The sequence below is a fragment of the Thermobia domestica genome, chromosome 9, assembly GCF_964235325.1.
Source record: "Thermobia domestica chromosome 9, izTheDome1.hap1.1, whole genome shotgun sequence".
In the NCBI taxonomy this organism is placed as follows: Eukaryota; Metazoa; Arthropoda; class Insecta; order Zygentoma; family Lepismatidae; genus Thermobia; species Thermobia domestica.
In genome coordinates this window covers 76,617,261-76,640,640 of record NC_137462.1, presented here as the reverse complement: position 1 = coordinate 76,640,640, position 23,380 = coordinate 76,617,261, and the positions used below count along the sequence as shown (strand labels likewise).

At 34.8% G+C, this 23,380-nt stretch overlaps 1 protein-coding gene across 6 annotated transcripts in view; it reads right to left on the bottom strand.

The window, feature by feature from the left end:
* Nucleotides 1–8,107: 8,107 nt before the first annotated feature.
* The window catches only part of LOC145694761 (scoloptoxin SSD14-like), a 287,880-nt gene continuing 272,607 nt past the window's right edge, over nt 8,108–23,380 (bottom strand). For all 6 annotated transcript variants that reach the window (XM_081771377.1, XM_081771374.1, XM_081771378.1 and 3 more), the window contains 3 exons: nt 23,003–23,243; nt 17,284–17,397; nt 8,108–8,498 (listed from right to left, as the gene is read on the bottom strand). In XM_081771377.1, the coding sequence (XP_081627503.1) occupies nt 8,352–8,498; nt 17,284–17,397; nt 23,003–23,243 (502 nt within the window). In that variant the 3' untranslated portion in view covers nt 8,108–8,351. The remainder of the gene's footprint in view (nt 8,499–17,283; nt 17,398–23,002; nt 23,244–23,380) is intronic.

Here is a 23,380-nt window from a genome sequence, read left to right as displayed (position 1 = left end):
TTCACTATGTAACTCCCTACCATCCGAAGAGCTCAATTGTAGAGAGAATCCATAGGGAGACGAATAGGTTGTTCAAATTGTTGTGTAACGAAGAACATACTTCTTGGGAAAGATACATACCTCAAATTGTCATTTTGTTAAATTATTCTGTGTGTAGTAGTTTAGGTGTCAGCCCTGCTAGTCTTCATTTAACTGTAAAAGCAAATTATTCTTGGTTGAAGCATTTTGGCATTGTAACAAACGAAAGCTATGATGAAAATGAACCTGTAAATTGGGAAAATAAACTCATAATGGCTGACTACCGTAGAAGTGAAAAGGTTAGAAAAAGAAACGAGAAATATAATGCATCCCAAGAAAGAAAATATAAAATAAAAGAAAATGATTTGGTATTTTTGTTGCAATCACATTTAAGCTCACCAGTAGACAAAAAGATTCGCAAGTTTTTCATGCTTTACAAAGGTCCCCTCTTTTGTAAAAATAAAATTTCAGATAAAGTCTTTGAACTTGTAGATCCTTTAACTGGAGAATCTTGTGGCGTACATTCTATCGATCGTATGAGAGTGTGGAGACCCACTCAAAAAACTAGGAACATCTGGTTAGAATTAGCTAAGAAACATATACATGAAAAAGAATTTGATTCTGTAAAAGAAAATAGTGAGAAAATTGATTCTTGTGAACCGGAAACTTTAGTAAATGTGAATTCTTTGAATATAACGAAAGTTAGTTTATCTGTATTCAACAAGAGCGAAAGTAATAAGTTCAATGTTCAGTTGTTGTTGAAAGAGCTATTGAAATGTGATACATATTTGCAATATTTAAACGATAAGTTAGATTGTCGGCATCGCACTCTTATGTTAGCTTTAAATCATTTGCTGAATCCTAAGCTAAACAGACGTGACGTGTAAAAAAAAGAAGTCACGGACATGATTGTTTTCTAAATACTAATATCTATGAAACTGTTGTTCATAAGTATTCATATGTAAAAGAATATGAGTTAAAAGCCCTCGTTTACATAAATTATCGTACTGTTTTGTTGATGCTTTGCGATAAGTTATCAAGACTAACAATAAGATCTTTAACCACCAAATGTACGAGGTGAGTTGTTTAGCATTCATGTATTATTACAAATGTAAACAATGATAAGCTCTGATTTTATCAGAGTGAGAGTAAGTTTTTGTGTGTCAGTGGAATACTGTAACACGAGTATTGAAATACGAATGGCAACTCCCTCCCCCTCATTTATTTTTAACCTTTGGGTTCATTTTTCTATGTTGTTTTATATTCCTACCTCACTAGAAGGTCTTGTTGCCATTCCAATGGGGTGGGATGAAACTATAAATGTAATGGGGAAGGGAGACTTAAAAACTTAAGTGGATAGGCGCTTATTAGCGTAAAAGTGTGGCAGACTTACTTCTATCCGGCCTCACTCTTGTTGTTACAGTACAAAAGAGTGGTAATAAATTTATTTCATGTAGTTATTATATTTAATGATATGTAATTCTTGTATTTGTGAATAACAATTTTGTTTTTGTAACTTCTTTGACAGAATAGCTTGAGAAGTGCAAGTATTCTTCGTCATTTATGCAATTTAAGTATAATGTGTGTAGAATAAGTTTGTTCATTTCCTTTTGTGGAATATTGAGATATATTATTCAAATAATGTTTGTTTTATCTATTTGTTGAAAAGTTGAGTAATTCATAATGATTATTTGTTCATGTTCTATAGTTTTTGCATAATATCGTAAAGTAAGTAATGTGAATATTTTACCTTTAAATAATGCCATGATTTCGTATAATGTTTGTGTTATTTTTAGTAATAAGAGTGCATATAGCAATATTGTAATTCATATATTAAAGTTATATCATGAGAATTATTTGTATATCAATTGTGAGTCATGCACACATAAATGTTTAACTTAGTAATAGTGCCAAAAAAAAAAGAAAGACTTTACATATAAAAGCCCCATGAAACTTTTATGTAAGTGTATAAATGCCCCACGCGTTTGTCGTTTTTCTACGTTAAATGAAACTTAATGAAACTTTTTCATCTGATGAAGTGTAACTCGACGAAAGTTCTTATAAACTTCCTTGTGAACTAGTGTTCATTTTAACTTTGGAATAGTGATGATTATTGAAGTGAAACTACAGTCAGGGTTCTTGAACGTTTACCATTGTTCAATGGTGCATGTACATTCCTTTCGACCGCCAATGTAACTGTACCAAAATTTTGCTTAAAATATTTTTCGTATAAACGCAAATTCTGCGTTAGTGCATTATGTGACGTTCATCTGAATTTGTACGTTTTGAGTGGTGTATGCTTTTCATTAATCGTGCTGCCGCCTGGTGGTGCTAAAAGACAGACTAGAAGAAAAGGAAAAGGAAAGAATGGAGTTTTTGAAGCGTAATAGTTGGATTTCAATGTGTGTTAGTGTGTGTGTGAAGCATGATTCAGCTATTTTCTTTTGCTGATCATATTTTGATCTTGTTACCAGACGTTATTTAAAAGAGTAGAAATTGTCATGTGATTTGGAAAATCCGTCGTTATCTTCGAATATGCATAAACAATCAGTAAAAATAGTATTGTTAATCTGAATATTCTGATGTTTTTTACGTAAGTCGTTATTAAAGTAAATCAGCCCCAAGTAATATTTTATAACGACAAGGGGGCGTGATAGAGATTACGAGTGAAACAAAGGACTTCGCAGGTTGCACTTGAAGGTAATGGACTTATAATAATCGACTAAAGCAAAAATGTCTGAATAACTTGTTTTCTCCAACAGTAGCCGAAACATAATGTTGTTTTTAAGTCAGCCAGGAACGACTGTTACATAAACTCTTGGAATTGGAAGAAAAGACAATTTCAACAAGAAGATTACTTTGGATTCGTAGTGAGTTTACCAAAATGTGACTTCAGCAATAGGCGCCACGACGAACTATACTATTTTGTGAACGATCTCAAAACGTATTTATGAACTTGCTACGAAATTGGGGCAAAATATCAAACTAATTAGTATGTTGCAGGTATGTTTAACCATTGAATAAATGGCACTCTAATGTTTAGATTTGTTCTTTTTCTCTTTTTCTAGACCGCATGACGAAGTAAGATTATGGTTGTTAAGTCGCTTGTAAGTGGTCCATGAAAGTGGGTGATGTTCTCATCTATTTTTCATATCACGCCGTAGGTCTTCGCCCAGGTGATTCCGTCCGAATCTGGACCGTTACGGTGAGGTGTATTGCGCCTTCCTTGAACGATTGTCGTGGGGACGAACTTTCTGAACCCACAAATAAAATAGTGCAAAGCTATATTATTTGAGGGCGAAGAGTAGGGAGTTCTCCACGGTGGCCGGTTAAGGATGGTGGGTGCCGGGCAGCGCTATGCTGTACCGTAATATTGTTAACAGATTATGCCTTTCCTCTGAAGTAGTAATGGCCAATCCTGGAATTTTTACTTTCCGCATTCCGGAAAGTAAAATCGGAAAAATTTAGGAATTCGGAAAAATTCCGGAAAGTGAAATTTCCGATTTCGGAAAATTTTCGCCATCTCTACTCTAGAATGACAACTGTCACACTTTAAAACTTTTTCAAATAACCATCTTAGTAAATATTAGGTATGCTTAAAAATAGAACTGGTGTAATGTGTAATTTTGGTATTACCATAATATTATATTTTTGTACTTCAACTACAACTTTCAACTTTTTTCCCAATTGTACCATCGCTTACAACTATCAAACTTTTGTAACTTTTTATAGGATTAGTTTGCACTTACTAGGTATGATTAAATAACAAAAAGGGATACCTTTTTTGTAATAATCTTCCGGTTTTGTGAATGGAAAATATAGGCCTAGCAATGTAAGGGGTTGAGTAACTATTACAAACCCTATCAACAGAAACAAGAAATAATAGACTAATGTACATAGATGAAAGCAATAAACATACATACCAGTAATACTTCTTAGAATTACATAGATTTACATACAAAATGTTGTGTCCTATATTTCGCAGCTCATTCTTTTTATTAATGATATGATGTTTTCTTTTAATTTTGCTTTCACTTGCGTAAGTCCGGGTTGATTGGCTTGTAAGAGATGGAACAAGAACTTTCCAGATGATATTTTCAAAAGGTATCCAACAAAAGTCTTCATTTTCTGGCCAGTAGACCATAGAAGGCAAAGCGATTCATGAATTGCACTCTAACGCACAAAAATAATAATTACAAATATACCAAGAGCACCCTTTTTATACTTAACCATATCATGTACAGATGGTGATCAGAAAAATGGAAACACCTGTAGTTGGCAACACGTCAGATGTATGGGTTGGCAGTGGTGTCGTGGCGCCCGCAGCGACGGACCGCTGGTGGTGGTGTGTTAGGTCGATCCCCATACTACGTCAGGCGCAGTGGAACAGCAGTGTCCAGTGGCTGCAGCAAACGGAGGTAGTGTAAAATGGGAGAGCTCTCAGATTTTCAAAGAGGGCAAATTGTTGGTGCGCGGTTATGTGGAGTGAGTGTGACGGCAGTGGCTACTGTGTTAGGTGTGTCGCGTGGGACAGTGTCGAAGGTGATGACGGCCTACACAACACACGGGAAAACCACATCGGGGAAGCGGAACAGTGGGCGAAGAAAATCATGAGTGACAGGTCACTCCGGGTATTAAAGCGCATTGTCACGCAGAACTGTCGTGCCACTGCGGAGCAAGTGACGGAGGAACTCAATCAGCACCTCCCCCACCCTGTTTCGACAATCACAGTCCACCGCGAATTACATGACATGGACTTACGGGGTCGTGTTGCACGGGCCAAACCGTTCATCAGGGACCATAAAACTTTCGCACGCAGCAAATAGTGCCGCGACCATGCAACTTGGACCGTTGAGGACTGGAAACGTGTGATATGGTCGTATGAGTCATTCTTCACTCTATTCCCAACCACGGGCCGTGTTTATGTGTGGAGAACGCTCAAAGAAGCTTATGATCTGCAGTGTCTCCGCCCAACTGTGAAACATGGCGGCGGCTCGGTGATGCTGTGGGCTGCAATACCATGGTTTTCATTGGGTCCTGTGGTCACACTTAGCGGACGAATCACTGCCAACGATTATGTCGCAATTTTAGGAGACCACTTGCATCCTATGGTCCGGATGTTGTTCTCGGACAATGACGCCATCTTCCAGGATGATAATGCACCCATTCACACAGCTAGTGTTGTTGCAGCGTGGTTTGAGGAACATCGGGATGAAGTTCAACACCTCCCCTGGCCCGCCCAATCCCCAGATCTCAACATAATTGAACATCTGTGGTCCGTCTTGGAAACACGACTCCGGCGACGATTTCCACCTCCATCCTCTCTCACATAACTGGCCGATGCCCTGCACGATGAATGGTGTAAAATTCCACTTGCTACCATTCATGGCCTCTATGCCTCCATCCCACGTCTCATCAAGGCTGTTCTGATGGCGAAAGGTGGCCCGGCACCATATTAATCTAGTAAGTTGCAATTTCGTTCAGATGTTTCCATTTTTCTGATTACCATCTGTATGTGTTAAAATGATCCTATAAAAAAGGTTTCAAGAGTTTCACAGTTCTAATTTACGAGCAATGACACAATTTGTAACAAAAGTTTAAACAGTTTATTTCCGTACATACAAAATACCAATAATAATAATAATAATAATAATAATAATAATAATAATAATAATAATAATAATAATAATAATAATAATAATAATAATAATAATTACAAAAATACCAAAAGCACCCTTTTTATTTTTTAACCATATCATGTATGGGCTAAAACTATTCTATTAAAAAAGTTTCAAAAGTTTCATAGTTGTATATGGCCTGTAGGATGCTTCGCCACTACATTAGTACTGATAAACCTAGTTCAAGTTTGTGTCTACTTTCCCAGTACATTGTTAACGTATACGATCTCGTCTGGTTTTCAATACGGCGAAATCCTTCGTGCGAAATGGGCGCCATGCATCTGTTTAGCATAGTTAAGCTATCACGTTTTCTGCCAGAAAATCTACAACACATAGTTCATTCTGTTCTACAAACAAACGGATACTACGCTCATCATGAAATCCTGTTGATAGCGATGACAGCAGATGAAAATCCGCATATTCGAACGTTAGGCTGGAGAAGGATAAAAAAAGTGCCGCAGCCAGAAGACTCCGAGATCAAGCCGCCCACGTGACTTCATTGTTCCGAAATTAAACTTTACAGCTGAAAATTACTACGACATGATTAATTGGCCTAAATGTCTAACAGAGCCCCCAATCACACGAAACATAACGGATCAGCAGCTTGAAGAAACCATCCGAACTTCAGCTACTCTAACAACATTCCCTTGCCATAGTCAAGCTGTGAAACGCACAGTGAAGCTGGTGTCCGAGGCAGCGTCGAAAAAGTGCAACCAGAACGTAAGAGATATCTACGTTAGAGCCTAACTGAAGTCTAGAACAAGAATGCCCCGCTTTGAGACCAAGAACTACGTTACCTAAGGTCAAATGTCAATGTGCAACCACCTCCCCGTAGTGAGTTCTGGGTTATTTTGCGTACAGAGCAAAATAAGCGAAGAGTTGCACAAAGAAAATCGTGTTATATCAAGGGCTATGAATATAATCATCGTTAATGTGGCATTCCAAACAAAATCTGGACATTAATTCCAACAACTGAGCTAATATGGCTGTACTTTGACTCATAAACATTTTAAAATTATTTACTGGCATTGCTACAAGTTTCTTTTAATAAAATAATTTTATTATAGCCATCAGGTAACTCCAAAAACGATCACAAGTATCTTTTTTGTCATTGATGTTGTGCGTGTTGCCTAACCAAACACTTAAAAAACTTTCAGTCCGTTAAGGCAGGGTAAGGGGTTGTCCAAAAAAATTTAAAAATATAATCAGTAAGGTCGGTGCCACTAATGGCACCTTTTCCGCACTAGCCGTCATCGAATTTCCAACAAAAGTGCAAAACGCTCCACCCTACGTAGTGTCATTAGCTTGCAACAATGAATAATAAGTGTGATGTTGTAAGTTTTCGTGTGATATTTTCGTACTACGTAATAATCTGACGTAGTAATATTTTTTTAAAAAATGGTATGTCAAACAATGCCCCCTGTCGATATTTGCATGGTAAGAAATTTCAGCTTTTTAAATTTTCTTTTAATTTTTTAATGTTAAAAGGGTGTTTTAAGATAAATGGTCCATCCTGTATGTAGAGAATCTTCGAGAAAGAATGGATAAATTTCGTGGGGCTGCTGTGCAGGAATGATGCCACTTGGGTGGTCGAATGATATATCGTTTCGTTTAGCAACTCAAATGATTCGTGGGGTTGCTGTACAAGAGTGATGCCACTTGGATGGTTAAATGATACACTGTTTCGTTTGGGAACTCAAATAGTTTATTAAGTATGCAAAAACAAATGCGGTGCCACTTGAATCCAATATGCCGTGGAAAATGGAAGTTAAAGTGTGCTCGATGTCAGTATTGTTCTTATGGAGTTTCATCGAAGACATTATGTTCCGTGTTAAAATCGATAATATGAGCCACCTGCAAGCAAGAATCAATGAAACAATTTGTACATGCTACACTAGACATGTTCGACAGCCCTAGTGTAAAATTGGTTATCTTGCCTGAATGTTTATCACGCTGTGAATAATGCATACATAGAACAAACTAATATGTAAACGTACTTTAACTTTTTTTGTCACAGTATGATGGATTGTGGTAGCACTACATTTGTTTTTGCACTAAATAAAATATCTGAGTTGCCAAATAAAACAATGTATCATTCAATCACCCAAGTACCATCACTCATGTACAGCAGATGAAAATCCGCAATATATTATTGTTATTGATAGGATTAATAATAAAAAATACGTACTATTATTTTTTTTAAAAATAACATCCTGTTCTAGATTCTAGTTTAAGTTGTAGTCAATTTCATTATAATTCTGCAGACGTATGTTTAGGAACTCGAGAAGATAAAGAAGATAAATTCTGTCTGAAAATAATGTCATAAGAGTGGAACATCCTATGCATATACTAGCCACATCCTTCGTCTTCTGTAGTGGGTAAATAAGTAGAAATTAAAAGAAATTACAACAAAGAGATTTTTTCTTAATTTAATAAATAACTTTTCGTTACATTATTCTTTTTTAAAAAAAGTCTTTTCATTTCTGAAAACAATGTCCAGCATTTAGAAATATTTAAAATTTCTGCTATTTGCATACGAAACAATATTTTATACAGATCTCACATTGTCTTTAAGCAACTGTAATGCACTGTACATATTTGACTAAAGTCCAACAGATCTATTAACATTCTTTTGTTTGTGTGAAAAATGTTGTATCAATAACCAAATACTTCTCCTCCTTTCCGATAGTCTGCATTCGCATACACTAACTCTCCTTTCTTGGCCACTGCACAAATAATGGAACCTCGTTCTCTGTAGCGACTTGTCTTATGACCAAGAGCTTGCAACCCTCTTATAACTTGCTGCAAAACAAAGAGAAGATAAATAAACAATCAGAATAACTTACAGAATAAACATTATTCAATAACTTCTTTATTTATTTTTCTATTAAAATTATTACATTTGTCTCTTTTGCTAACTAACCCTATGGCTTATGGAACCCGGAGATTCAATACTGCGTTCACAAAAGTTCTCCACTAACTTCTATCCTTAGCCAACTGGATCCACTTTCCACATTGTATTCCTATTTCTGCAAGATTCATCTTAATATTGTCCTCCATTCTGCGCCTACGTCTTCCTAATGGTCGTTTTCCAATTGGACTTCCAGTTAAGATTTTGAAGGTGTTCCTACTTTGTTCCATTCTGGTTACATGACTTGCCCACCTGAGTCCCTTGAGTCTGGTTACATGACTTGCCCATGAGTCTGGCTACATGACTTGATGTCCCTAACAATGTTTGGGTAACGTAAACGGCATAAATTATGTAGTTCCTCGCTATGAAGTTTCCGCTATTCCCCATTCCCGTTCATCTTGAGTGTCGGAATATTCGTCTCAGGATCTTGTTCTCAAATACTTTCTGTCTACGTTCTTCCCTCAGAGTAAGCGACCATGTTTTGCAACCCTGCAGAACAACAGGCATGATTACAGTTTTATGCGACTACCATCCTTTTTGTGCTATTTTTAAATAATACCAAAATTGCAAATAGTAAAGTCGCAAAAACAACTCGTAAGAAACTTTAGAAGAATAAAAAGTGTTGCATAATCTTCAGGGTGTTTTCTTCTTCTTTCCGGGCAATCTCCTTAAATACAGCAATTTTAGGCAAATTAAATACTAGGCAATTTTGTTCATACATCGCAAATAGCACACCAAAAATTAAAATTCATAAACAGTGGAATAAGTTGTTGGGAATCTTAAAGATTAAATAAGTCACAGATTTATTTTTGTAAATTTAATTTGAATGTAATTTAAATTTTTGTATTATTGCTTATTTCTTTAATTTTATTTACGAGGGGCATTCAATAAGTAAAGAGACAAATTGCTATAGCTCAATAAAGATTTATTTCAATCGTTCAAAACTAAGGCCATTTTTCAATATAATCACCCTTTACAGTTATGCATTTGTCCCATCTTTCTTGCAGCTTCCTAATTCCCTTGGCGAAGAAATCTTTCGATTTACCCCGAAGCCACCTTTGCACTGCTGCCTTAACTTCCTCATTGTTAGCAAATGTTTTTCCACGTAGGGCGTCTTTGAGTGGTCCAAACAGGTAAAAATCAGATGGGGCGAGGTCTGGGCTGTAGGCAGGATGAGGTAAGACCTCCCAACCCAATTATTGAAGCTTATCTCGGGTCAGCTGGGCTGTATGAGGGCGGGCGTTATCTTGCTGAAGAATGACTCCTTTTGACAAGAGTCCACGGCGTTTGCTCCTGATAGCTGGTTTAACTTTGTGTTCTAGCATCTCAGAATAATATAGGCTATTGATAGTTCGCTGATCTTCAAGGAAATCGCAATAGATTGGACCCTGTGAGTCCCAAAAGATGGTCAGCAGCACTTTACCAGCGGAAGGTTGAACCTTGAATTTTTTGCGAACTGGAGAGCTAGTGTGTTTCCACTCCATACTCTGCCTTTTGGTCTCGGGGTCGTAGTGATGGATCCAGGCCTCGTCGCAAGTCACTATTCTTTCAAAAAAAGCGTCTCCTTCAATCAAACTTCGATGCGTTAAGGCTTGACAAATGGAAAGCCTTGATTCTTTATGAGCGTCAGTAAGCTATCTGGGAACCCATCTGGCACACGTTTTTCTGTACTTTAAAATGTTCCTAATGACATTGTGAACAGTTCCAACACTTTCTTAAACTTCCTCAGCTATCATTTCAACAGTAATTCTTCTGTTATCACGAATAAGTCCATCAATCCTCGATTCCAACGAAGAACCAGAAACTTCCACTGGACGTCCACATCGGGGTTCATCACCTACACTTGTTCGGCCACTTTTAAACCGATCAACCACTTGTACTCATTCGCATGGTTCATACAACTGTTACCGTACTGTCTCAACATTCGAGAAAAAAATTCACTTGGTTTTACACCTTCTGCGACTAAAAACCTAATGACTGAGTGCTGTTCTTCTAAGGTGCAATCTTCTAGAGGACTTGCCATGATGAATTGATATTTTTGAAGTTATGTTGACATAAAATTACGAAACAGCAGATCAGAGCATATCCCAAGGTTGCCCCTGAAACAAAAAAAATTGATTAGTGTTAAAAATATAGACTTTGCCTCTTTACTTATTGAATGATCCTCGTATTATTTATATTATTTAATTAGTAGTCTATTTATATTTAAAGAAGTCATTGTTAAGCTTATTTTGTTAATTAGATTAAGCCTAGTTATTAGAAATGAATGTATAATGTGCTAATAGGGAAAGGGGAAGGGGACACTGCAACTTTTTTTTTTTTAATTTGGTGTGTCCTGTAAGGGGATTGGCTGTAGTAGCCTATAGTAACCAATCAGGATTCAGAAAATATTTTCGCTGTCTCTTTTATTAACCGTTTATCTGCCGAATTAGGAAGGATGTAAATATCTAACAAAAGGATCTTTTTTTTTTCCAAAAAGTATTTAAAATGTTTCAACAACAAAATGTTTCATCTAAAATAAATGATTCAACCTTCCTCCATCACAAAAGGCCAACTCTCGTCCATATCGTTAGTTTACAACCTCTCAACAGGATTTCTAAAAGCATGTTCCCAATTGGGAACACTAGCAAGTAAACGGTGAGGCTTGCCAATCATACGATAATTTATCGTGTTATACGATAATTTAAGCCTTAATGCTATATACGATAATGTCTTTGCGATAACGGGTGAATATACGATAATTTTAGAATATTTACTTTTCTGCAGCTTTTGAATGTGTAAATAAATTATAGATGTGTATTAAACAATTATAAACCCACCCACTAAGATTCTTAACAATCATTTCCCCTAAAATAATATATACTGTATACTGTATACCGTGTAGGTATACATCCCTGCATTGATCACATATAACATTCTAGCTTATGGGTTTATTTGCCACGGCTGTTCCGAGCTTAAGATATAAGTAAAAAGGCTTTAAGAATGAATAATAAAGAAACTAAGTCTATCTGAAGGATAACAATAAGAAATTATATAAAAAGCAATGAGTTGATCAGTACCGGACTGCATACCTACTTTCAGGCCACCCTCTAGATAGATAGATAGATAGAGAGATAGATAGATAGATAGATAGATAGATAGATAGAGAGAGAGAGAGAGAGAGAGAGAGAGAGAGAGAGAGAGAGGCGGATCCAAGGGGAGCTATAGGGGCTATAGCCCTTTCCCTCTTGACGCTCAAGTACACACTGGATAGAATGGGCTTGCAATCCTGCTTTACACTGGATAAAACTGCAAACTGGTTTAGTCCCTCCCTTGATCATATCCTGGATCCGCTACAGTATATATATATATATATATATATATATATATATAACGATTTGAGAATTGGCATGTGGGAACCCTGCGTCCATTCTTTAAATTTAATTATGTTTACGAAGGGGTGGAAATATTGTTGTTGTTCAGAGTAGTGTTAATAAGAATCATTAAAAAAATGATGAGGACAGTGACGCTAATTTGGAGTTCGAAATTGAAGAATATTAGGCAAGTTTATTGTATATTATTAGTAGTATTATACTTGTTTCTATAATTATCATTTGCATAACGTATAAATGATAATTTTTTAAAGACGAAAATCGATAATTTTGTTGTCTGAGATTGGGACCTCTGCTACCTCTGTATTCATACTGTCTGATGAAGCCAAAGTGGATAGTTGGTGAAACTATTACATGTTAATATTTTTGTTTTACAATAAACGTAATGTTTTGTTCAGCGTGTAGTTTAAATCAAATTCATAAATAAATATAAAGAAACAAAATAAGTAATTCCTCAGGAGATGTAGTTTTGTAGTTTACCGTCGGGAGTAAGTTTTCTTCGAACGATTTAAAAAAAAAAAAAACTCAGGCAATTTTGAATATATTCCATAAACTCTACAACATTATTAACATTTAACGGGAAAATGTCAAAAATCGATAGATCTTATTAAGCTGAAAAAATAATATGCGATAGCGTAAAAAGCTCATGCGTAGTTTTCGAGAAAACATATATAAAAAAAGAATCTGCTTGGAAACGTAAAAAGAATTGGTGCTGTACGAAACCCATGCTACCTATTAAAGTAAAACTGCTGCTGAAGTACGTCAGCATCTAGCTCTTCATTATGTTATTAGCAAGATAACAGTACCTAGTATACAGGTAGTTAATGAGATATGTCCCAAAGTCATAATTAAGTCTTTAACTTCAATTTCAGTTTAACTAAAACAATATTCAAACTTAATACAAATATCAGTCGACAGATGACATCAAGTTAAACAAAATTACATGTTTGAGGTTTATATTCTAGTGCAAGGGTGCCCATGTTGTGGTTTCCAAGGGGGAAGGGGGCAAATATAACCAACAGTTCAAATGTAGTTTCAAATTTTGCTGTAACTATTCTAATAAGTCTATTGGGTTTTCGATCTTCCGAAGTACAATTTCCTCTAGAGGGGGACGAGCACCCCACCTTGTCCCTCCTGATGGGCGCCCTTGTTCTAGTGCGTAGTTTTGTAGTAAAATTGAGAAAAAAATAATCTTTATGGCGCTAAAAGATATGTCGTTTGTTGTCAATATTAACCGGGAGTATTTATTCTGTCCAATATTCTTGCAGAACAAAACTTTTAGGTGTGACCATAAGTAACGATCTCTCATGGTCTGCTCACAATTCCACTTTAAATGAGAAGCTAAGTAGCGCGTGTTTTGCCTTATATAAACTTCAAGGTACCGTGTTCAGCGAATCACTTCTTAACTTTTACTACGTCAAGTTGAATTCACTAATTAGCTTCGGAATAATACACAGGGGGAATTGCTGAAAATAGTTTAACCACTTTCCGATTGCAAAACAAATTGATTAGATTAATTTTCGGATTACCCACAAAGTTGTCATGTAAAAAGGTTTTCATAGAAGAAAAGATTTTTACACCTTCAAGTTTATACATTTATAAATCTATTTTTTTTACTATGAAAAACAGGCATATTTTTACCTTTAACAAAAATGTACATAGCCGTAATACAAGACAAGGCACTGATATATTTGTGATGCATCAAAAATATGCTAATATAAGCAAAACTGTGTATATATGAATTGTGTTACGTTGTATAATAAACTTCCTATGTACTCAAAGAATATGACTAATGTTACCGTTCTTAGTAAGAAGTTCTTTAACCCACTTGCTGTAAAGTGCTATTACACTATTAAGGAATATTTAAATAATTCATTAAATGAAGAGTTGGCAACAGAGACTTACTTCTCAATACATGCCAGGTGAGGTATAAAGGTTTCCTAATTAGCATGTAAATGGTTATGTTTATATACTTGATATCTCCTATTTTATGGTTTTATATTTTAGCAAGATGCATAAGTACAATATTAGGTATGCCTTCTGCTACCTCATAATATTCTGTATGTATTTTAGTCACAACTGTAATGCTTACATGAGAATTTCTCGTGTTTTTAAGCCAATGAAACAGGCAAATAGATGAAATGAACTGTTGGAAAATGTTCTTTATTTATTTATAAATTGTTAACTAACGGTTTGTATCTGTTGTCGTTTCTATTCTCCTAACGGTGACACTTCTGACCGTTACGCATATGAAACTTATAAATATTTCAATAATGGCTCCACAATGGTGCATAAGTTATTTCTCATATGAAATCCATACTTTTTTAAACAATGTTCGCAAAAAGTGTTCAGTCGATTTTGCTCATATTTCGGAAACAACCCTACAATTCCACAATATGACATAAGTAATTTCCCATGAAATATATATATACTTCATATAAAAATGTTTCAGTAATAATAACTTCAGCATGTCATGATTAAGTTTAAGAAATAGGAGCGAGAAACTTTAATGCACTGGCCCATATCTTTTAAATATTGTATTCATCTATATGCTCTTTACTGAATACGTTTAGATATTTTTATTCCTGACATACGTGAAATTCTGTCGTATACATATGTCGGTATTAGATACCAGTTGGAACTTCCAATATCCCATTACAAAGATTACATATGCCTTCTATCATTCCAGTAGTCGAGATTCTTCACACCTAATTTGCATTGTTCAAATGCACCCAATCTCGAGCCTTCTATATTGGCGAATCTCAAACTCCTCTTTCGATATGCATCAACCATTACCGACACCCCTACAGCATTCAAATTTCCTATCTACCTGGTTCACAATACATGACCCATAACAACAGTACATTTGACAGCATCTTTTGCGTAAGTATCCTGCTTTCAAGTTCTTTCACGTCACTGAGAAAGGGATAAAAAGTCAATTACATTGCTATTCTTTCCGCGAACTGCCTCCCTGGTCTTAACTATCTATAATATTATATCTTACTATACTCGCCGTGTCTTCCTTACATTATTATTATTATTATTATTATTATTATTATTATTATTATTATTATTATTATTATTATTATTATTTCTTCAACACATTTTCTCATTCTTTCTTATCTCTCATTTTTTATTAAGGAGTTTGCTTTACTGAACTTCTTTACATATATTTACCCGTCTGTCCGTATATATGTGTGTCCGTTCGTTCGGACAGGATGACGAATCAAGAGTTCGGAATCGAGTTCGTTGGTGAAAGTGTGATATTCAAACCGGAAGTGGTAGGAATCAACCCTTTCCAGTTTTTAACGTTGATCGCTATGGAACCAAACAGTAACAGATAGCGAAAAGCGGTTTCCTTCACTGGATTAAGTGGTCCAAAAATACATTCCATTTCTATCCTTAACTCATTACTAAAACCGAAAGTGAAGAAATCCACCACAACTTCTGTTTTTAACATTGATCTACATAGAGCAAAAATAAATAGAAATAATGAGAAGCGATTTATTCGAATTGACTTAGCGTTCTAAAAATTGGTAAAAATCTTTTAACTCTCTACTCAAATAAGAAGTGATACATAAATAAACCACTTTCGGTTTTAATATTAAGCGCTATAGAGTAACAACGGTAAACAATATCGACAAGCGGTTTTCTACAATCAACTAAGCGTCTCAAGAATATATTCCATCTCCACTCTAATCTCTCCAGTGAAACCGGAAGTGGCAGAAATTTACCACTTCTTGTTACAATATTAATTAAGAAAATATAACGCCATACAAAACAAACTTCTTCACGTGGCGTACATGTGATACTCTTAATTGTTTATTATTATATTTTATTATTTCTTTTTACACATTTATTATTAGCATTATTTATTCATATATTTCATTATTTTTTGTTAATTCTTAATTAAATTTCAATTTTTCTTACCTATATTATACAAATTTTAGTTCTTCATTTATAATTCCCTTGTATTCTGTATTCCTTCCAGCCTACCTGTTCCTAACCTTATCTTTCACCATTAAACTCCATTTATTTTAGACTGGTTATTTCTTCGCTGCTCTGCATTCCTTCAACTTATCCATCCTTACTATTATCTTTCTCAATTAAATTGCATCTATTTTAGCCTAGTAACATTATCTGTAGCATGTGATACTACATTCTAATATAGAGCTCACCTGAATGCCTTTCAAGGTTTTCTCTATTCTTCAATTTTTCTCCTTACTGTTTCCTCTCCCTATCTGATGAAGTATTTTAGTGAAAGAGCTCATATTATAGTTTTCTAGGGTTTGAATGTCTTTTCACTATTTTTTGGTTAATTCAATTTTTATTCCCGCTTCGAGACTCCTTTAATATATGTAGTTCAACGATTATGCACCGGGGCAAAGACAGACTATATGAAAGACGATAATGAATGAAGTGATGGAATAAAGAAAGTTGTACGAAACAAGAAGACCCCGATAAAACCCATGCACAAGCGTTTGTCCATCACAAAGCCTACTTGACGCAATCTAGGATCGAATCAGGGGCCTGATGCACCGGAAGTGAGTACTCTGCCATTGAGCCAACGCGACCCACGACATATATATATATCGATCTAAGATATATATCGTACATGACAAGGTGAGCCAGAAATACCCCATAAATAAACAAATTACAAGAGGAGCTCAATATAAGTTCAAAGAGTGTCAGAATAATAACTACGTAATTGTTACCATATCCCGAAGAATACGAAATGTCATGCCTGACGAAATGCATCACCATATATATGAATAGGGTGCAAATCTATCATTAATGAGAAATTTATTATTTGCTAACTTTCATTCTTTCTTTTTGAACCTATTAACCGTGCACAAATATGTGAAACATATTTTTTCTTAGGTAAGAAAGGCTATACCTGAAGAGTTCTAATGGCAAAATTTATTACAAAAATTTGAAGCAAAAGCCTAAATTGATAATACATTGTTAAATGAAATCTTTTCAGTTTAACGTCCCACGATTATGCCTGTTAGGCTAAGGGAAACGAGTGATTTAGGCAAGTGAATGATGGTGGAAAAATTGGTGGAATGAGGAAGTGCGAGTACCCTGAGAAAACCCACGGACACGATGGCAATGTTAAATGTAAATAATATATATTGTAATAAACAATTACAACCACTAAGGATTTTCTCGTTCTCGCAGGTTCAGGCTCTCTACTACAAACGTAAATAGTGATTCAGATCCCAATTTAATGCTAGCTCCCGTCTCTCATATTATCAATGTTACGTACAAACGTAACATAGAACTACAAATTACAATTACTTACATCTAGGACACCATATTCGTATGTAAATTCCATAGGATATAGCTGATGATGAAATCTACTCGCATCAACGGCCGTTTTGATATCCTCTCCAAACCAAAGATGCCTCATAATTACCTGAAAGATAATAGTAAGCATGTAATTCACACATTAGCTATTTAATCTCGATAACCATGTAGTGTATTTTTTTCCGACTCAAAATTATAAATAGGGAAATATGAGTTTGAATCTAATAAAAGAATATCATCTCCATCTCTTAGCTACGGAGATACATAGTGTCAAAAATTACAATATAACGTGCCAAGAAGTAAGCTATTCAAAACTAATTTAGCATTTATGATGTTACACGTATCACAGAGAATCCTCTGTCTTTGTATATACAATATACAGGGTGTCCCAAAAGTAATGGTAAAAAATAAAATCACAGATTCCTGGCACCCAAACAAGAAAAAAAATATATGACATATAATCCAGAAGTGGACAAAGGCCGAGCTAAACATCTTCGAGTGTGGAGAGAAAGGAACTTCACACTACCAGCGGAATAATGATAGGAGCTAGTGAGGGGGTTCATAAATACACAAAAATCATATTAGCTTGACATGTTATACGCATGTTACATAACTGCGCCAGAGATTCTCCTTACATCATTTAGGGATTCATCGAATGTCTGTACAGTAGGGGTAATGAAACAGTGTAGTAAAGATGGAAACCGTACAGAAAGAAGTTCTTATCCATGGCACGGCTGCACGCTCATTTACAATGGGAGTCAAAGTAAAGACCACTGAACATTGTTGCATAATTTCAGGGAGCAATGGAGAGTAGAATACCAGATAGAAACTTGCAGAGAGAGGGTAGAAATGAAAACAAATGTAACTAGTCCTATAATGTAATGAAATATCAGGCAGAATACATAACGACGTACTGTTTTGCAACGTAGTATCTAACACAGAGTAGCACTGCAAACTATTAGGCTGTACGTGCTACCAATAAACGTGCCTACAGAATATGTTCAAAGTGCTGTCCTCCCACATCTATGCAGCGTGCTAATCGTGAGTTTCGAATGCATTTCATCACTTTCGGTGTGTTGTGTAACTGTTCACATGCATCTTCAATGCGGTTTTGTAAGTCGGGAAATTCCTTTCCCTTCACATTCGAAGCTATCTAGCTCCGCCCCTGTTCACTTTCGGATTATATGTCATATAAATGTTTCTTCTTGTTTGCTGCCGGGAATCTGTGGTTTCATTTTTTACCATTACTTTTGGGATACCCTACCCAGTAATAGATACTAGATATCAGAGGGCACCAAAATTTTCAAATATAACTATTTGCAATTTAAAACATATTAAGTCTCTCAAATGAATGCTAGTGTTTGTCTACAATGCAATGATAATTGTTGTGGTGTGTTATTAAACAAAAGCTATACTCTATATTCCTAAATACAATTTTAATTACCGTACTTTAGTTGTACAATATATGATACATAAAAAAAGAAGAAAAAAAGAAAAATCATTCTCTGACTAAAATATATTGGCAATCCATTCACTTTTAAAATCTATAACTACTAGTAAATGGCACACAAAAATTTATAGATCGAAAACATAACAATCTTTTGTGTACACCGATGATCGACAGCTTCATTGCTTACGAAAGATTCTAAAATTTAATCAGAGGTCTCAATATAAGCGCAATTTAGTTAAAAGTCATTATAATAAGGAATCTGCTATTATTATGTCATTATGACTGATGAAATAATAACTGATGATTGAAAATCTAACTCTTTAAACATAGTTACAATTTAGCGCCATAGACACCATCTTTACGTAGAAACATCTTTTGTGCCGAATGGGAAGAATAGCGTAGTACAGTGAAATTTAGTCATGTTGCACCTAGATTACTACTGAAGGATCGTTCGTGCTAAATTTCTCTAAATGGAATATCCAAACAGTGAATGTACTTGGAGAAGGTCGAGGTATTATCAGTATTCAAGTTGGTGGAAATCGAAAAATTGATCCGGCAACTTGGCATCAGCCACAGGTTTAGCCAGTAACTTTATAGCTAGAACACTATGAATGGGAAAGCAGCGGAAAGTGCTGACAATAGAGTAGCTTATAGACAATCGTTCTTCGGCAAAAGATTTCGAAGTTACCCAAATTAAATATTTTCTGCAGATAAAAATTAAATAAAAATCCTTTGTTAAGCTCTAATACGAACCGTTTCCCTCCTGTTATTCTTCTCCTAACTGAAAGGCAAATGGAAATAGTTGTTTTACAGTCGATCCTCGTTAAAACAGCATAATAAATAAATTTACTAATGATACATTGTGAAAAAAAAAGTTGATTTTATGAATTCAGTCATCTCTGTCCAAACGACACTTCAAAATAAAAATACAATTAAATTTAATAACTAAAACTTCATTTAACAGTACAGTAATATTTAATAAAGAAAATGATTCATTTAAATCGTGTAAGCGTTATTGGTAATTATTGAATATTGTTTATTTGTTTATTTTTCAATTCTATTTTTTAAGCCTAAACCTGATTAAAAATATGAAATTCTAGTAATTATGCGAGGAGTCGGTGGTGAAACCAAGCGTTGTCAATTAGATAATTTAAAATAATATACACATTTTGCTTCAAGAATTAACTCTTCTGACGCAGATAGTTTATATAATGTGACAAACCCTATATTTCACAATTTGAATCTACAACGAAAGATAGCGAAAGAATTACTTAGAAAATATTATTTTAGAAATAGAAAATAGAAAAAATTAAAAAATATTGATTTGAAACCATTTTTGAATAAAACATTCCAAAAACAATATGATCCAAATGATGATGATAGCTCAGGGAAGATTTTTTTCTCGAGGGCTGTTATACATTTAAAATATATATTCGCATGGGCATAAAAGGTTCATGCAAAGTATTTGCGCTAATTTCTTCCCTTAGGATATGCACGGGGAATGAATTTGGACTTGAATGGCATTGGTAGTGTCACTATTCATCTTGTGAATCGGACACTAATATCGAACGTTTTCTATTGTTTCTAAATTTCACCTACTTTCCGCCTATCACATAATGATGAAGCTGAACTTAGACTTCAACGGTGTCCGGAATGTTACTAATAAGCTCAGCAACCCCAAAAACTGCAGATTGGACACTAATTGATCGTTTTCGATTATTTTTACATATCACCCCCTCATGCCTTCTCCTTCCCTTGCCGAAAATATAAAGGGTGTCACAAAATTCATGGGAAGAAGTAATTTTGGTTAAAAACACAAATTTATAATACAAAATTGATTCATAAAATAAAGTTTTGAATCATTGTAAATATTTTATTGACTCATAAAGTATCAAGTATAGGGTTTTGTATGGAATAGCGCGTCGGGTAAATGGCCTCTACGTCTTTCTTGGCATCTGCACACTCTTTTGTTCCATGACACTTTTCCATAATGTGGCTGAATTTCTTTGATACAGCGCTTAATTTCCTCCTTCAAGAAGTGAGTGATCGTGGGCTTCTTGCCATGAATTTTAGACTTCATTTTGTACGAAAATCGTGAACTATAGCTGCTTCATTACTTTTTTAAAATATTGCTCAGCAACGAAAATGCGTCGTTCTCTCGTGTAGCGCTACATTTTTAATAACTCTGAAGTGTCAGCTGTTACGCTGTCTTTTTCTTAGTTGCAACACCTTATCGCACAAATAGCGCAAAATTCAAATCTTCCGTGAATTTTGGGACACCCTTTACTACAACCTAAGTTATGCCAGGGTCCACTCATATACCAAAAATCATCAAAATAGGTGCCGCGGTTAGCCGCCAAACATACTTTTACGTGACATACCCCTCATACTTGACCGTCTTGCTATAAACATAAGGTAAGGCCAAGGTACACTCATGTACCAAAAATAATCAATATCGGCGCAGCTAGGAGGAGTTCGCGGACGAACATCATTACAATAATTTATATATATATATATATATATATATATATATATATATATATATATATATATATATATATATATATAGAACATGCGTCCCTTGTCACCTTAAAACGAAAATTTAAAAAAATGGTGGAACATGGTCCCTTCATATATTAAAAAATCATCAAATTCGTTGCAACGGTCTAGGAGGAATTCGCGGAGCGGACAAACATCGTTACATTCATTTTTGTATAGATAGAACACGCTGTCCTTCTCCCCTTAAAACGTAAATATTTTCAAAAAAAAAAGTTATAGGTCCCCTAATTTTAAATTAGGAATTTACGTACCAAGTTTCATCTTTCTAAGTTGAGAGAATCGTGAGCTACTATATTTTCTAAAAGATGCCATTTTCCCCTTTTTGAAACGGGAAATTTCAAAAACGTTGGTATATGAGTTCTATTATTCTAAATGAAAAATTTATGTACCAAGTTTGATGTTCCTAAATCGAGAGGATTCTGAGTTACTTAACTTTTCGCACAAATTTTGAACCTCCATCCCCGCCTTCCCCTTAGGATAAGCATTTTAATAAAATAACACGATAAAAACACAAACTGGGCTATGATCCAGTCGTGTAACAAAAATCATTAAAATCGCGCCAGGGATCTAGGAGAAGTTTGCAGACAAATCATTACATTCATACATAAAACGGGAATTTTCAAACAGACTTGGTTACAACTCCTATTATTTTAATGAAAAGTTTATATACAAATTTCATCTTCCTGAGTTGAGAGACTTGTGAGAGATACCCAATTCTTCGCATAAATTTTGAACCCCACTAGCTCCCATCTTAAAATAAGAAATTTAATCAAAGTAACAATGATGGAAACCTTGGTTACGCCATGGTCCTGTCATGCACCAAAAACCTTCAAAATCTGTCCAGCGGTCTAGGAGGATTTCGAGAATAAACGTAGTTTCATTCATTTATTCATTTATATATATATCTATATCTATATCTATTTTTATATATATATATATATATATATATATATATAAGATGCCCCCTTAAAACGGGAAATTTTAAAAACGCTGAGATACGAGTCCTATTATTTTAAATGAAGAATTGATATAAAGTTTTATCTTTCTGAGTTGAGAGGATTGTGAGATATTAAATTTTTCCCAAACATTTTGAATTTCTCGCTCCCCATTAGGAGATGGATTTTAATGAAAATAACATGAAAAAAAAAAAAAAAAAAAACTAAGCTAAGCAAGTCAAGTTAGGTGCCGAAAACTAAAATGGATCCAGTGGTGTAGGCAGACTTGAAGGGCAAGCATAAGTTATACACTGATTTATATATATATATATATATATATATACACTATAGCCTACCATAACTACTACTACTACTAGCAGTAGTATTGATAGTACTAGTACTATTAATAATAATAATAGTGTTTGTTGTTGTTGCAGTTGAAAATGAATAACTAATTACATGTATTATCCGAAGATGGCATCCGCCTAGATTCGTCTTGTAGTTTGAAGCCCCTTCCTCCAAAATATATAAATAAATAAGCTTCCAGCGAAGTTACTGCCCCGTTCCTGAGGTTCTGATAATATTTAATCGTAAGATAGAGGCTTTTATGTTGTGTATGATTTAAATATTGTACAATATAAAATTCATAAATGACTTTTGCAGTAGTCGTCTGTATCAAATCTATGTATGGAGAGAGGAAAGGCAAGTTGTCGTACAAAAATTCGGTAGTATATTTTTTTAAATATATGAAATTTACAACAAAAACTTACTAATGCTGTAGCTGTCGTTATTTTCGTACCGCCAGATGCGCCTATGACAAGTCTCACGTCTCCGTTTGAATCGACTAATATTGACGGACACATTGAAGACAGTGCTCTCTTGCCTGGGGCCAAGAAGTTCGCTGGCGATGGAGGAATGTTGAAATGGTTCTTGAAACCAGGAATACTGAAATCATCCATACCACTGTTCATAATTATTCCTGTCTGTTCCGAAGTAACACCAGCACCAAAACTGAAATGAAAGAATCCACAGATATAAAGAAAGAAATCAATTGAAATTGGGAAGACTAATCATTTTAACTTTTACACTTAGAAGGTGTTCAAAGATTAAACAAACTTTCATACGTTTTTGCATTTATTATATACGCT